Source organism: Pygocentrus nattereri, chromosome 3 (assembly GCF_015220715.1).
Source record: "Pygocentrus nattereri isolate fPygNat1 chromosome 3, fPygNat1.pri, whole genome shotgun sequence".
NCBI lineage: Eukaryota > Metazoa > Chordata > Actinopteri > Characiformes > Serrasalmidae > Pygocentrus > Pygocentrus nattereri.
Genome location: NC_051213.1, coordinates 21,294,948 through 21,310,874, shown reverse-complemented (window position 1 = coordinate 21,310,874; position 15,927 = coordinate 21,294,948). Strand labels below are relative to the sequence as shown.

Genomic DNA, 15,927 nt, shown 5'->3' with positions numbered 1-15,927 from the left:
CTTTGCTTTTAACAACACTCAATGAGTATTTGGGAACTGAGGACACTAATTGTTGAAGCTTTGTAGGTGGAATTCTTTCCCATTCTTGCTTGATGTACAACTTCAGCTGCTCAACAGTCCGGGGTCTCCGTTGTCGTATTTTGCGCTTCATAATGTGCCACACATTTTCAATGGGAGACAGGTCTGGACTGCAGGCAGGCTGTTGTAAGTCCCACTTAAATGAGCTTGGGCCCAGAGACGGTAGTGGCATTTCTGGAATCTGTTTATATATGGTTTCTTCTTTGCAATGTACATTTTTTACTTGCACTTGTGGTGAAGCAACAAACTGTGCTCACATACAAGAGTTTTCAAAAGTGTTCCTGAGTCGATGCAGTGATTTCCAATACAGGGTCATGTCTGTTTTTAATGCAGTGCCATCTGAGGGCCCAAAGATCATGGCCAGCCAATACCAGTTTTCGGCCTTGTCCCTTGCATACAGAGATTTCTCTGGATTCCCTTAATGTTTTAATAATATTACGTCCTGTAGATGATGAAATCCCCATGTTCTTTGCCATTTCACCTTGAGAAGTGTTACACTATTGGCACACGCAGTGAACCCCTCCCCATCTTTAATACTGAACTACTCCACCTCTCTGGGATGTTCTTTTTATACCTAATCATGTCACTGATTTACTCGATTAGTTGTGAAATGTTCCACAAGGTACTTTTTAGCATTACACAACTTTACCAGTCTTTTGCTGCCCCTTGCAAACTTTTTTGAAACATTTTACTGGCATCAAATTCAAAACAGGATATATTTTTCAGGAAACAATACAATTTCTGTTTCAACATTTGATATGTTGTCTTTGTACTATTTTCAATTAAATATAGCATTTAATGATTGATAATTAATTTGTCTGAGAGAATGAAAAAAATCAATTTATTTCACTTTCACATCATTGAAAATGGCAGTGTTTCTCAGAGGTGCAGTGCAGAAGGGCTACTCATGCCTACAGGCAGTAAACAATGGACTGAAGTGTACAAAGTGCTCTTAGCTTGAAACAGTCATTTAGTCCCATGTTATATTGAGCATCTGGCAGCTGAGGTCCCAGAGTCGCTGTGCTGTTGTATCATCCATAGCAGCACTGGAGCAACTCGTAGGTGCACAGTCACTGTGAAGAATATAGTAGAGGGTCAGTGTGGGAGCAAGCTTGTTGTGTCATCAAAAAAATCAGACTAACAAAAAAAAAAAAAAAAAAGTTTAGATTGGTGCGCCATATGTACTGATCTTACCTGTAATACTTGCCACTCTCAGTCTCCAGCTCAGGAGCTACTGCACAGTAGATGGTGGTTTGAGCTCCCTGCACTGCTGTTTTGGTAAAGGGCTTTGCCAACCACATAGCTGTCTGCTGCAGCCGATTCAGGTGTCTCCATAGTTCTGTCTGCACTACGCCAGGGTGAAGAGCATTTACTGTGACACGCGTACCTGTTAGAAACAATTAGGACTGATAATGATGGAGGAAGGGACGTACACTTGTCTTCAGTCACTAGGCCCCAGCTAAACAGACACTTAAACAGCTAAGCAGAGCTAGGCCATTGGCATTTGCCTCAAAACAAATTCCCAGTGCCTTCCTTCGAAGAGGCATGTTACCCTTTCTCAGCATAACTTATGCTGCTCATCTAGTATACATCAAGCAGCCATTTCATTTAGTTTACCTACCCAGAATCTACACTCTTGGACCATTTTATCTGGTCATCTTATCATATAGGCAACACTTTGTAGTTCTACAATAACAGACTGTAGTCCATCTGTTTCTTTGCATACTTTGTTAGCCCCCTTTTACCCTGTTCTTCAATGGTCAGGACCACCACACAGGGCAGGTATTATTTGGATGGTGGATCATTCTCAGCACTGCAGTGACACTGACGTGGTGGTAGTGCGGTAGTGTGTGTTGTGCTAGTACGAGTGGATCAGACAACAGTGCTGCTAGAATTTACAAACAATGTGTCCACCCACTGTCCACTCTAATAGACCTTGTTGTTCCACCCTGTAAATGTAGAGTTGGACAAAATGGCTCATCTGCTGTTAGTTCTCCTTCAGTCTTTCATCCAGGGCACAGGATGCTGTTGGCTGGATATTTTTGGGTTGTGGACTATTCTCAGTCCAGCAGTGACGCTGAGATTTTTATGAAATCTCAATTTTCACCATGATTTGATTCAATTTGATTATTTTGATATTAAGTATACAACTGTAAATGGGAGAAGGATATACAGATAAATAAATACATCAAGACCTTTACTGTTATATGCAAAATAACCTGAGACCTTTATGAGCACAAGCATAAAGATATCTAAGATTCCAAAATATATGCAGTTGATTTACCATTTGTACATCCATTATGACAAATTTAACTTTCAGAGTTAGCGGCACTCACCCTCTAGTTTTTTAGCGAGGCAGCGAGTGGAGAGCAGATTAGCCAGTTTGCTCTGACTGTAAGCTTTTATCTTATCATAGCTCTGCTCACTGTTGAGGTCATCTAGATTGATGGTCCCCCACTTATGCGCCATGGACGATACATTGATGATCCGAGCTGGGGCAGATCTTTTAATCAGATCCAGTAATAGATATGTCAACAAGAAGTGACCTGTGAGACCATGCAGACAGCAATGAGTGCTTTTTCAATGACAATTCTCTCGATTCATCAAGTCAAGTTACTCTTGTTTATAATCGCTCAAACTTACCCATGTGGTTGACCCCAATTTGCATCTCAAAACCATCTGCTGTTTTGCCATACGGACATACCATCACTCCAGCATTGTTAATTAGGATGTTGACTGCTTTCTCCTCTAAGAAAAAAAAGACTTGTAATTAGATATGATCATACACATTTTAAAAGGGAGATTTTGCAGATAATTTATGTTGACTTATCTAATATGTACATTGTTTTTCATGGTTTTATGCAATCATATGCATTTTTCAGTTCTCTGACACTTCCAAAATAAATCCATTACTACTGTCATTGAAATCATGAAGCTTAAGTTCATGCCCCCTGATTGTGCTGTACTTACATTTGAATAGCACTTTGTGCAGGTAGTAGTGAGTGTATGAAGAAAGCTTTGGGTATGTATAACGGATCAGGCTACAATGAACCTCCAGCTGAGGCAATAGCTTATATGTTTTGGTCATATCCAATAATGGATGTTATGATTAACTAAAAGAGAAAGTAAAAATATAATTCATTAAATCACTAATGTGTTTCTTAATTGCTACCTAATGACTAGCCTCAAACAAAAACTCAAACAAGGACATCAATCCATCACTGACTTGCTTTGCAGAAAATTCAGTACTATAAACAAGTGATTACCAACCCATTCCTGCTGATCCACGCCTTTTTGCTTGAACCCAGTTCCCACCTGTACTAGGTTATTTATTGTCACCCATTTCTCACAATTTCTGATTTATTTGAATATTGATATATAAACAAAATCATTCAGAGTGGTTTTATGTGAAATTGTGCCAACTTGGATTAGTTATATTAACCAGAGGTTGCCATGTCTACAACACACATATAGTAAAGTTATTTGCTATTCAAAATGACATCTGCATGTGTGTTCTGGGTTTTATACGTTGATAATGGTAAAACGGGCAAAAAAAAAAAGTTTTCTTTGGGTACCATTTTGCCTTACGAAGCCATGCATGAACATCATGATTTGTCATGATAAATCTGCAGTATAGGTATATTGTCTAGTTTACATATAATTTGCACAAAGCTTTGACCAAGTCTGTGTTGGGGGGCACCTGCAGGTGGTCTCCCCCCACTCACTCTCACTCTCACTCTCTCTCTTAACTCTTAAGAGTGTTATCCTGCTTATTGTCTTTGAGCTTTTGTCTTGGTTGGGCCTTTGCATGTGAAGCTGTGTGCATCTGCATGAATGTGTTGACCTGTTGTGATTATGCTTTGCTTTATTTTTGTCCATTCTGTTTTTCCTGTAATGCTGAAAAAAAATTTCTAATTAAATTTATCATCTAATTTGAAATTCAGTGTGTGGTCTTCTTAGTTTTTGGGTTATATTACTTCACAGAGGTTATGAACAGTTGTTTTCTATGCATTTCTAAAATTGTAGTATTAGTCATGCTGTGGTAAATTACCCAGCAGTTTACAACAATCAACAGTTATTTGCAAAGGCAGGAAAAGGAGTAAAATGCTGACAAGCCCTTCAGCAGCAGTAAAACTATGCAAAGGTGGAAATTACATTGTGCATACAGTAAAGCATATTTAGACTCGTTTTCGTTTTTTTAACCATTAGACAATAATTTATAGACACAGTATGCAGGAACTATTATTTATGCAATTTATGCTATTTTGCCTTACGAAGCCATGCATGAACATCTACACTGTGACAGTATTTAAAAACAATATATTAGGCCAAAGCCTTAGGAGCTATTGTGATGTTTAGGGCATCAGGAAATATATGTACAACCATTTCATGTAATATCTTTCTGTGAGTAAGTTTTTAGATGCATTAAACACTGTGGAGGTCTGGTTCCTATCATCACTAAAAGCATGATTGTAGTTTCTCTGGAATGGCATATATTTCACATCTTACAAATGTGAATGGCTATGTTTACTGATCCTTATGGCTTAATAGAAATAAATAAACAGACTGTTTATTGTTGCTGGAGATTTCAACCATGCTAATCTCCCAAATATCACCAGTATGTGGACTTTGCAACCTGGAGGGCTAATGTGCTGGATCTTGTTTACACAAACATCCCCGGTGCGTACAGGGCTGAGCCCTGCCCCCACTACGGCTACTCAGACCACATTTCTGTGATGCTCATGCTATCACACAGACCGCACATCAGACGTGCCAAACCAGACCAGAAGCAAGTGAGAACCTGGCCACCAGGAGCGATCCCTGCTCTTCAGGACTGTTTTGAGCACACTGACTAAGAGATGTTCAGAGAAGCAGCAGCCTCCGGTGACTCCATCAACCTGGAGGAGTATACAGAATCAGTGACTGGCAGCAAGTGCACTGATGATGTTACTGTCTCCAAACCCATCACAACTCACCCCACCAGAAACCATGGATGATTGCAGAGATGTGCATGCTGCTGAGAACCCGTAACAAGGCTTTCATGTCAAGGGACAAAGCAAGCCTCAGGATAGCAAGAGCCAATCTTTCCCAGGCCATCAAAGAGGCTAAGCGTGCCTACTCAAAAAATCCATGATCATTTTCAAAACACTGCTGACACACGGTGCATGTGGCAGGGCATCCAGGCCATCACCAACTACAAGTCACCTCCACCTGCTTGTGACAGTGATGCCTCCCTTCCAGACTTGCTTTATAACTTCTATGCTTGGTTTGAAGCACAGAACAGCACGACAGTGAGGAAAACCACACCTCCTCAGAGTAAACAGGTACTATGTCTGTCCACAGGTTATGTGTGGAGAACTCTGCACAGAGTCATCCCACAAAAAGCACCAGGATCTGACAGCATACTGGGCAGAGTCCTCAGAGAATATGCTGAACAGATGGCTGATGTTCTCACGGACATATTCAACATGTCTCTGAGTACTGCAGTCGTTCCAACATCCTTCAAGTCTACCATCATCATCCCTGTGCCGAAGAAGGCTCCAGCGTCCTGCCACAATGACTACCGTCCTGTTGCACTCACTCCCATCATCATGAAGTACTTCAAGAGGCTTGTCATGAGGCACATAAAGAGCAGTTTCCTCCTTCACTGGACCCACTGCAATTTGCATATTGCCCCAACTGCTCAACAGACGATGCCATTTCCATCACACTCCACCTGGCCCTCACCCACCTGGACAATAAAGACAGCTATGTCACAATGCTGTTCATAGACTTCAGTTCAGCATTCAACACAATCATCCCTAAGCAGCTGATTGGAAAACTGAGCACCACCATACTGAGCACCGTTCCCCCCCTTGGTGCTGTGTGCTTAGTCTGCTGCTGTTTACTCTGCTGACTCATGACTATACTGCAAAGTACAGCTCAAACCACAACATTAAGTTTGCTGATGACACTACTGTGGTGAGTCTGATCAGCAAGAATGATAAGTCAGCATACAGAGAGGAGGTACAGTGGCTAACAGACTGGTGTGGAACCAACAACCTGTTTCTGAATCTGGACAAAACTAAGGAGATGGTTGTTGACTTCCGAAGAGTGCGAGGTGACCACCCCCCACTGAACATCACTGTCTCTGCTGTGGAAATCGTCAGGAGCACCATGTTCCTCGGTGTCCACATCACAGAAAACCTCACCTGGACCCTCAACACCAACTCCATAGCCAAGAGAGCCCAGCAGCACCTTTACCTCCTGCGGAGACTGAAGAAGGCTCATCTGCCCCCTCCCATCCTCACCATGTTCTACAGGGGTACTATTATGGAGAGCATCCTGAACAGCTGCATCATCGCCTAGTTTGGGAATTGCATTGCCTTTGACCACAAGACCCTATAGCGCATAGTGAGGACAGCTGAGATCATCATTCAGGTCTCTCTCCCATCCATCATGGACATCTACACCACACTCTGCATCTGCAAAGCCACCAGCATCGTGGACGACCCCATCCATTCCTCACACAGACTTTTCCACTGACAGGACTCACTGTCCTGTCTGTTTACTGTGTCTAATGTCTGTTTAATTTATCGTATTTATAGTTTCTAGCTTAATTAAGTTTACAACAATCAACAGTTATTTGCTAGGCAGGAAAAGAGTAAAATGCTGACAAGCCCTTCAGCAGCAGTAAAACTACGCAAAGGTGGAAATTACATTCGCTCATTTTCATTTTTTTAACCATTAGAAAATAATTTATAAAACACAGTATGCATATTATTTATGCAATTTCCTCTGTCATAAAAATAGCAAATATTTAATATTTTATTACAGATACTTGGCTTTTAAGCATGCTGTCAAACCAAGATCACACGAATACTGGACACTATCAGCAGTCTAGTCTCAGTCATACAACCCAAATTCCATTGAAGTTGGGACGTTGTGTAAAACATAAATAAAAACAGAATACGATGATTTGCAAATCCTTTTCAACCTATATACACTTTAATACACCACAAAGACAAGTTATTTAATGTTCAAACGGATAAACTTTTTTTTTTGAAAATATTCACTCATTTTGAATTTGATGCCTGCAACATGTTCCAAAGAAGTTGGGACAGGGGCATGTTTACCACTGTGTTACATCACCTTTCCTTTTAACAACACTCAATAAGCGTTTGGGAACTGAGGACACTAATTGTTGAAGCTTTGTAAATGGAATTCTTTCCCATTCTTGCTTGATGTACAACTTCAGGTGCTCAACAGTCCGGGGTCCCCGTTGTCGTATTTTGTGCTTCATAATGCGCCACACATTTTCAATGTGAGACAGGTCTGGACTGCAGGCAGGCCAGTCTAGTACCTGTACTCTTTTACTACAAAGCCACGCTGTTGTAACATGTGCAGAATGTGGCTTGGCATTGTCTTGCTGAAATAAGCAGGGACGTCCCTGAAAAAGACGTTGTTTGGATGGCAGCATATGTTGCTCCAAAACCTGTATGTACCTTTCAGCATTAATGGTGCCTTCACAGATGTGCAAGTTACCCATGCCATGGGCACTAACACACCCCCAGACCATCAGAGATGCTGGCTTTTGAACTTTGAGCTGATAACAATCTGGACAGTCCTTTTCCTCTTTGGCCCGGAGGACACAACGTCCATGATTTCCAAAAACAGTTTGAAATGTGGACTCGTCAGACCACAGGACACTTTTCCACTTTGTGTCAGTCCATCTCAGATGAGTTCGGGCCCAGAGAAGCCAGCGGTGTTTCTGGGTGTTGTTGATATATGGCTTTCGCTTTGCATGGCAGAGTTTTAACTTGCACTTGTAGATGGAGCGACAAACTGTGTTCACTGACAGTGGTTTTCTGAAGTGTTCCTGAGCCCATGTGGTAATATCCATTATAGAATGATGTCGGTTTTTAATGCAGTGCCGCCTGAGGGATCAAAGGTCACGGGCATTCAAAGTTGGTTTTCTGACCTGTTGCTTACTTGCAGAGATTTCTCCAGATTCTCTGAATCTTTTGTTGATATTATGGACTCTAGATGATGAAATCCCTAAATTCCTTGCAATTGCATGTTGAGAAACGTTGTTCTTAAACTGTTGGACTATTAGCTCACGCAGTTGTTCACAAAGTGGTGAACCTCACCCCATCCTTGCTTGTGAATGACTGAGCCTTTCAGGGATGCTCCCTTTATACCCAATCATGACACTCACCTGTTTCCAATTAACCTGTTCACCTGTGGAATGTTCCAAACAGGTGTTTTTTGAGGATTCCTCAACTTTCCCAGTCTTTTGTTGCCCCTGTCCCAACTTCTTTGGAATGTGTTGCAGGCATCAAATTCAAAATGAGTGAATATTTGCCAAAAACAATAAGGTTTATCCATTTGAACATTAAATATCTTTTCTTTGTAGTGTGTTCAATTGAATATAGGTTGAAAAGGATTTGCAAATCATTGTATTCTGTTTTTATTTATGTTTTACACAATGTTCCAACTTCTTTGGAATTGGGGTTGTATGTAGAATAAATATGATTTCACTGTGCACAAGGGCTTCAGTGTACTAACATATCACTGATTTTTCAATAGCACAACAATAAAGATTGTGTAAAAAGGATCTACAGGAATCTCTTGCTAGTGTTGTTGTGCATGACTCAACCGTCAGAAAGAAAGTACACAAGTGAATGGCTGAAAGCAGGAGGTCAGCTCTGCTGATTCACTCATAAATACTACAATGAATATACTTCAGAACGTAAGGCTAATCTAGATTTAGTAATGAGACAATGATTCAAAATATTCATGCCACTACAGAACGGTTCTAACAACTTGCAAGTCATGTAAGATCAAAATGTGCCGCAGGAATGTTTCATGTCATTACGTCTCCTAAACCTACATAGTAGTAGAACCTAGATGTGACTGGAGTGTGTACATACTAGCAAACCAACCCATACACTAGACTTTGTATTATTTATGGGCTTTGCAATTAATATTCCCATGATAAAAGCAGGTACATTCATCTTTGACTTAGAGTTTAAAGAACAGATCTGCAGTGGCTCTCTTACCACTATTGACAGACTGAGCAAATTCTCTGATTGATTTGGAGTCAGACAGGTCAAGTTTTTTGGAGACCACATTCTGATTTCCAGATGCTTCGATGACCTCCTTCAATGCTGCATCAGCTTTCTCCATATCCCTGCAAGCCATGATGATTCGTGCACCTGGATGTGTGGAAGATATAATAACTGTCTTTGTGTCGCAGATTAACAAACGTGACAATCACGCAATGACTGAACTAATGATACATTACATATAAAATCTCCAGACTGAATCGATGGTACATTGTTGGGTGAACTAGTGAAGTGCTGGTAAATAGTGAAGTTAAACTGTTCTTAAGATGTTCTTAAACCATTGCACAGGAGTCAACAAGTTGGCCACCAGGTGGTTTACCTCTCTTTGACAAATCAATGGCAGTTTCTTTGCCAATTCCAGTATTGGCTCCAGTAATAATAACAGTTTTGCCGTCCAGCTTTACATTAGATGACCACGGTCGGAAAAGGTTTCTGTGGGGAAAATACCGGCGTCTGAACTTCTGATTTGTCTTGATTAAGCGAATGAATTAACACAGAGTAAAATAACTTAAGTACTTCATCTCTGGCATAATCCATCACAACGCTACATGGATGTAAATGCTATTTCTGGATATCAGATTGATCATAATAAACCGGCTATTAGCCTCATCTCCCTTCCCGCTTTCAGGTTACAGATTCCCGAGAAGAGCAGGTTCCGTTGTAAAGTACAGCACGATAACACGTATTCATACCTGAGTCCTTGCATGTTCATGACGTGCAAACTGTCGATTTATGACAGAACCATAAAACACACAGCTCGGTCTAGTCCAGAAACTAGCAAGTACGGAACGTGAGAAAAGTTAAGTTACGTAAACAGGAAACAGAAATACTAGCTCTCGTTCATTGGGTGGAGCTTCCCAGGCGATCCAAAACGGTTTACTCAGGTTTTCACTTTCTACATTTGTGCATTTAGGTCTTTACACCTCTACACGAGGAAGATTACAATGATTAATAGGGGGAAACAAACATTGGTCTTCTGATCTGACGTTATCGCAAGGACCAGGCTGTGTTTTTACGCGTTTGCCACACGAGGGCAGTAGCAGGCTCGTTTTTTTTAACTAGGGATGGGTGATTTCAAGTAACATTGTCTCTGTGATTTGTACACTGAAAGTCGGTGCAAGAAAGTGGACATTAAAAATGCATTTAAAACCTTTTCCATTAGCATTAAATAACCCCCCACACAAAACATATTGTTTATGTAAAAAACTCCAATTAATGTGCCTTTATAGAGGATTCACTGAATCACGTGGCTGTCTGTCTGTGTGAACCGAGAGGGAAAAGTAGCGCTTATTCAACATATTTATTCGCTATTTCGCTGTTATGCTTCACAATATGCACAACTTTGACCTTCATAAATTCACCGCAGAGGAATAAAAAATGTAACCAAGGTTATTTCACCAATACACAGTATTTTTTCCTACATACCAGTAAAACAGAACGAAACAGTATTGGTTGCACATGTTAATTCCTTTTTGCCACTCAAACTAATGGGTTAATGAAATGCACACTATTGTCATTAAACTGGCTTTCTGGCTTCATACTTTAAATTGACGTAGCATCATCCTATAGGTGCAGTTCTGCCATAGAGGATGAGTGTGTCTCTTTTTAATATTTGTTGTAGCAATACTAAACTCCCATTCCAACAATTTGAGTCACCCATTTTAATGCTTATGGTTACAAAATTAGCTATAACATATAACAGGTTGCACACCTCCTGAGACTTTGCAGAGTACATCTAGCACATACGTGTGTACCTTTGCGTTGCAAAGTATAATATATTTATATATTTGCCATATATTTGTATACATTTATATATTTGCTATACATTATATATATAGGCCTGTTCAGGAATCCATACCTGTTTAACTAACCAGTCACATACCTTATTGCTTCTATAGCATAGGAGACTACAGATACTACAGCCATACCAGGAACGGTCAGCAGGTGGCAATAACAATCCTCCAAAGTAAACTAGGAATTGATTAGTAGCCTAACCATTGACTAAAGGACATGAACAAGGACACATTCATTTCTTTTAAAAATATAATAGCAAACTATGCAGCATTTATTTTAAATATTTTGAAACAGTTACAGTGCAACAAACTCATAAATAATACTACAGCCCTAAAATTACTATTCAGTTCCGTTTTCCCCTTAATATAGGCTTAATATAGTTGTGTTCCATGGCTGAGTTTATACGTTTCGCGATGACAGTGGAAAAAAATTCGCACGTGTATTTCCCGGGATTTCCTACTGAATCTATCAATTTGTTTGGTCAAAGCAAGTCCCGCCCCGCCCTGCTTCTGACTGGTTTAGTGGCTAGTAGGTTAGGCTTTGGTGTTGGTTTCAGTGAAACCTGCGCATGTCAGATCAAGACAAGTGTCAGATCCTATGGTCAGATCACTAGGCCAGGGGTCGGCAACCTGCGGCTCTTTGATCCCTCTGATGCGGCTCAGCTTTTGAAAATAATTAATTTATTTAACGTATATTATTTTTGAGACTTAAAAATATGTTCGGGCGGAATATCACAAACGTCCGGTATTTAGTTTCGGTTCGCTTGACTGACATGTCGGCGTCGTCACCCCCCCTGAAAACTATCAGGCCTGCAATACATGCATCTGCGTTTCTATATCTACTAATAAGGTATTCATTAATCCACATTACTTTTTTATATGATGTACAAACTCAAAAAGTGCTAAAGGTCAGGGACTCTTCAAAACACTGCTGAGTGTTCACTGAGGCAGATTCCAGAAGCAAAGACAATATTAAATGCACATGCATGGAGAACATGCTGGACTTTATTTCTCTTAAAGGAAAATAAGGCAATGGAGATGCTGGCATTGGCATTTAAAGCAAAAGACTATTCTCCTTTTCACAGGTCAGCAAAAGCAACAGCTTCTACTTACAAAACAGAAAATTTCAACACAAACAAGGAGAGAGGAAAAAATACATTTGGCTCAAACTGAAACAGAACAGTGCTGAGAAAGATGCAAGCAACTGCCAACTTGACTGCAGCATTTACACTGATTAGATGGTCAAGAGTGTGTCTTGCATCAAAATGGGAATGGACAACACAAGACAAACAACCACATGGAAATATGGAAAGAAATATCACTGGGTGTGAGATACAGGGGGTGGTGTTACATTGCTGATCTATGAGTGGTCCCAATCATTATATTAAGAAAAGAAAAAAACGAATAAACAGTTTTTCAAGATTAGCATTTTAGAGATTTCTCAAACTGACAATCAATTTGGGAAAAGACTCACCAGAGTGCATCACTAAGGCACTTGAATGTGTGAGAAAGCAGACAAATCATAAGTAAACAAACAGTGGAGATGCAAAGACATTAAAAGGTTGCTGGAATCATAAGCATCTAACATTCTGAGGATTCTGGGGTGAGGTAGGTTTCTCACACTCACACACACAACCATATGAAAATGAAGTGCCATTTCATTTTTGGTAAAAGCACAACAGCACTGACATGGGTTTTAATGTGTGGTGAAATGGTAATGCAAACTCATGCCTTAATGCCATGATTCTGGCAGGTGTAACATTTTGTCACAACAGTGTCAGTAACCTGAGTTGTAGTAATAACAGCTGGCAGTTTGAGAGCTTGGCTGAGTCAGCAAATCAGTGGAAGTGACAAATTGGTAACAAATAACTGAAAAGCAAATTTAAGGGTCGGAGATTCATCCTTGTGCCCGTGTTCAGCAGAAAACGTGCAAAATGCCAGTCAACATTCATCTTTTCTCCTGTGGAGAAAATGTGAAAAGAGAAAGTTGAAAACTTGAAATATAAGGTCAACATATAAGATCTTTGTTGTGTTTTAAAGCATGGAGCTGCAGTTGATGAGGGTTCTTTTAACCCGAGAAGGTTTACAGCACAGTAATAGCACACAGAAGAACAAATGAAAGGAAAAAGGTACATAACATTTTTGGTACATAAGGGAACAATGGATTGGAGAAAACTGGGAATAGGCAATACTCAGAAATTAGTTCATTCACTATGTGAACTTTGTAACTTTTCTCCAAAACAAACCTCACTAAAAATGTTTGCATGGTGACCAATTATGTAAGTAAGTAAGCAGCACAACATTATTTTAAATAAGACAATTATTCTGTAACTGAAGAGGCAGACAGATACTTTAACAACAGCAAACAACAGGCCAATCACCACCAAGCAAAAACTACACATTATTTTGGAGACTGCAGAGACTTCTCTCTTACCCATTAAGGTGCATTGAGCACTGCAGATCAGAGCACAGCCTCTCTCTCCTCTTCTTCATCATGGTTGGCATGGTGGAACTCTGCCACGTACAGGCTCTTATCAATGGAGCCTGGAATTGGCTTAATGTCAGTCACTAACTGCTCCTCAATGGCCTTCAGACTAAAACGATCATCTGAAGTGATCAGATTAATGGCCAGGCCCAGGTGCCCATACCTACCTAGAGAGAAAACAGAACTTTCTATAAAAAAAAAAAAACTGAACCAAAAGTAGGCTCACTGTCTTAAACATGGTATCAAAGAAATTTATGTAAACTATAATTATATTTTGAAAACTATAAATATATGATCTAGTTAGTTCTATATGGTGTGTTTGGAACTTTACATAAAAAAGAACAAAAATAATGTTGTTGAAGCATTTATTCATAACAGTCAGGTATTTCAGAAGTCAGAATCAAAAAATATATAGTTTGCCTTATTAATCTGTTTTTTAAAAGCACATGCATTCTGAAATCAATGCTTGCAACATGTTCCAAAAATCATGAATCTAGGTTGTGAAATGTTCAAAATGCATTTTAAAACAACTTCAATCCCTCATATGGCAGTGCATTAAAAACCAGCATGCTTCTGTGATGGATACCACATCAGCTCAGTAATGCTTTGACAAGCCATTTTCAAACGCATTAACGCCAAACATCACTGCATCCATAAATGCATTTATGCAACATCAACTTGCAAGTTAAGACAGTATTATGCATCTGCAAAGGACTGATGCAAAGAGGAAAATCTATTGTTGTCTGATGAGTCTTTCAAATTGTTTATAAACAAAATGCACACAATGCTCTCAGAGTCAAAGAAGAAACACCCAGACTGTTAGGTTACCACCATAAAGCTCAAAAGCCAGAATCTGTTACGATATGGAGGTGTATTAGAGCTCATGGGTAACTTGCACATCTACTTATTTATAATTACACACATTCTGGAGCCACATATGGTGTTACATTTTGTCATATGCTTATCACAAAAAACTGTCATCACATCCAATTTTCCTGTGGCCTTAATTTATTTTATTTATTCAGAAAGGTAAGAGTACTTAAAACAGAAGAACTTTTAAATTGTGCATTAATCTTGTAAAGTTTACTCAAACTAGGGCACATACCTGATCTACCAATGCGGTGTAAGTAGGTCTCTGCATTTTTGGGAAAATCAAAGTTGATCACCACATTGACAGCCTGGATGTCAATTCCTCTTGTGAAAAGATCTGCAACATAAGAAAAATGGTAGATCATAAAAACGTGAAACACACACACACACACACACACACACACACACACACACACACACACACACACACACACACACACACACACACACACGCACGCAGACACACACACTCTCCAAATTAATGAGCAGAGCATGGTTTTAATACCTGTGCATACCAGGTTCCTACACAGGCCATTTCTGAAGTCATGGAACACACGATTTCTGTACTCCTGGAACAACATAATATTTTCAGTATGTTCAGTGACTCCTACATAGACAATTTATTGTAATATTTCTGGAGGTATGAGAAAATTACACTTTGTATTGAAAATTACCTGCATCATCTTTGCATGGATGTAAAAACAGGAGTAGCCCAACTGTGTGATCTTCTTAGCCAAAAGTTCCACTCTCTGAGTGGAGTTACAGAAGATGATTGACTGATTGATCTGGAGCTAAAAGTGAGAACAGATATAGAAATACAGATAATTACATCCTAAATACATTGACAAAAACAAACTGGTTATTTACATCTCAGTTGGTCACGTAAAAACAAAATGTGCTCAACTTCAGCTCAGAGAACCAAAACTGCATGGTTTCTCAGGCATCACAGTATATTATCTATCTATTTATCAATGACTCCTTGAGCTGAATCAACTGTGTTAGGGCAGAAAACGCAGAACAAAGCTCCCTAAAATTAGAGCTGAGAAATGCTGAACCAGGCAAGGCACAAGCAATAAGAACAAATTGAAGCAGTGTGTTAGTTTGCCTTCCTACCCTGGAGAAGAGTGTGTTGAGACAGTGCACTTTCTGTCTCTCTGTGACATAGGCATAGTACTGGGTAATGCCCTTCAGAGTCAACTCGTCCATCAGGTTAATCTCATAGGGCTTTCGGAGATGTTTAGCCTGCATGGGACAAAAGTAACAAAAAGAGAAGGGATAAGCAGATGCAGGAAAAAAAGACATTTGGTCCAAGTTTTTTTTCTTTCAAAAATGAATTCAGTTGTTTCTGTCAGTGGGGATGGGAAGAAGGGAGAAGGGGGGGCGGGTGTTCAGGCGATTAGCTGAATTTTATAATTGCTGACTGAAAAAAGGCTAAATTTACAACCTATATACTGAATATCTGAATATCATTCAACGATAAGTTTCATTCTCAAGACAACCATTTTGGATCTCCTTTCATTACAATTTATTTTCTTACCATAAATTTTTGTACACTGATGGGAAAGGTGGCAGAGTACAGCAGAATCTGACGATT

General features: G+C 39.7%; 2 protein-coding genes across 3 annotated transcripts in view; both read right to left on the bottom strand.

The window, feature by feature from the left end:
- Window positions 1–897: 897 nt before the first annotated feature.
- Window positions 898–10,271, bottom strand: rdh12l (retinol dehydrogenase 12, like). Of its 2 annotated transcripts, XM_017700292.2 has the most exons (7): window positions 9,878–10,266; window positions 9,505–9,617; window positions 9,120–9,275; window positions 2,722–2,826; window positions 2,415–2,624; window positions 1,273–1,465; window positions 898–1,151 (listed from the first exon to the last, which is right to left on the bottom strand). In XM_017700292.2, exons 1-7 carry the CDS (start codon window positions 9,895–9,897, stop codon window positions 1,049–1,051), a joined length of 900 nt encoding a protein of 299 aa, XP_017555781.1. In that variant the 5' UTR covers window positions 9,898–10,266; the 3' UTR covers window positions 898–1,048. The 2 variants fall into 2 exon arrangements, with proteins under 2 accessions (XP_017555781.1, XP_017555782.1); XM_017700293.2 differs by lacking the exon at window positions 9,505–9,617 and having other exon boundaries at window positions 9,878–10,271.
- A 1,679-nt stretch (window positions 10,272–11,950) lies between these two features.
- Window positions 11,951–15,927, bottom strand: part of ddx61 (DEAD (Asp-Glu-Ala-Asp) box helicase 61) — a 13,476-nt gene continuing 9,499 nt past the window's right edge. Inside the window, exons 8-14 of the mRNA XM_017700331.2 lie at window positions 15,871–15,927; window positions 15,447–15,575; window positions 15,008–15,124; window positions 14,839–14,902; window positions 14,569–14,670; window positions 13,413–13,630; window positions 11,951–12,938 (exon numbers count right to left, since the gene is read on the bottom strand). The exon at window positions 15,871–15,927 is cut by the window's right edge and continues 66 nt beyond it. Coding sequence (XP_017555820.1) covers window positions 13,440–13,630; window positions 14,569–14,670; window positions 14,839–14,902; window positions 15,008–15,124; window positions 15,447–15,575; window positions 15,871–15,927 — 660 coding nt within the window. The 3' untranslated portion in view covers window positions 11,951–12,938; window positions 13,413–13,439. The remainder of the gene's footprint in view (window positions 12,939–13,412; window positions 13,631–14,568; window positions 14,671–14,838; window positions 14,903–15,007; window positions 15,125–15,446; window positions 15,576–15,870) is intronic.

Coding starts and splice junctions, on each gene's coding strand:
- rdh12l (XM_017700292.2), bottom strand. CDS start 9,897: ATGAACATGCAAGGACTCAG. Junction 2,827..9,119: donor TGCTCAGTCTGTCAATAGTG/GTAAGAGAGCCA, acceptor TTTTTTTCTTAG/AGGAGAAAGCAGTCAACATC. Junction 1,152..1,272: donor GAGAGTGGCAAGTATTACAG/GTAAGATCAGTA, acceptor TATTCTTCACAG/TGACTGTGCACCTACGAGTT.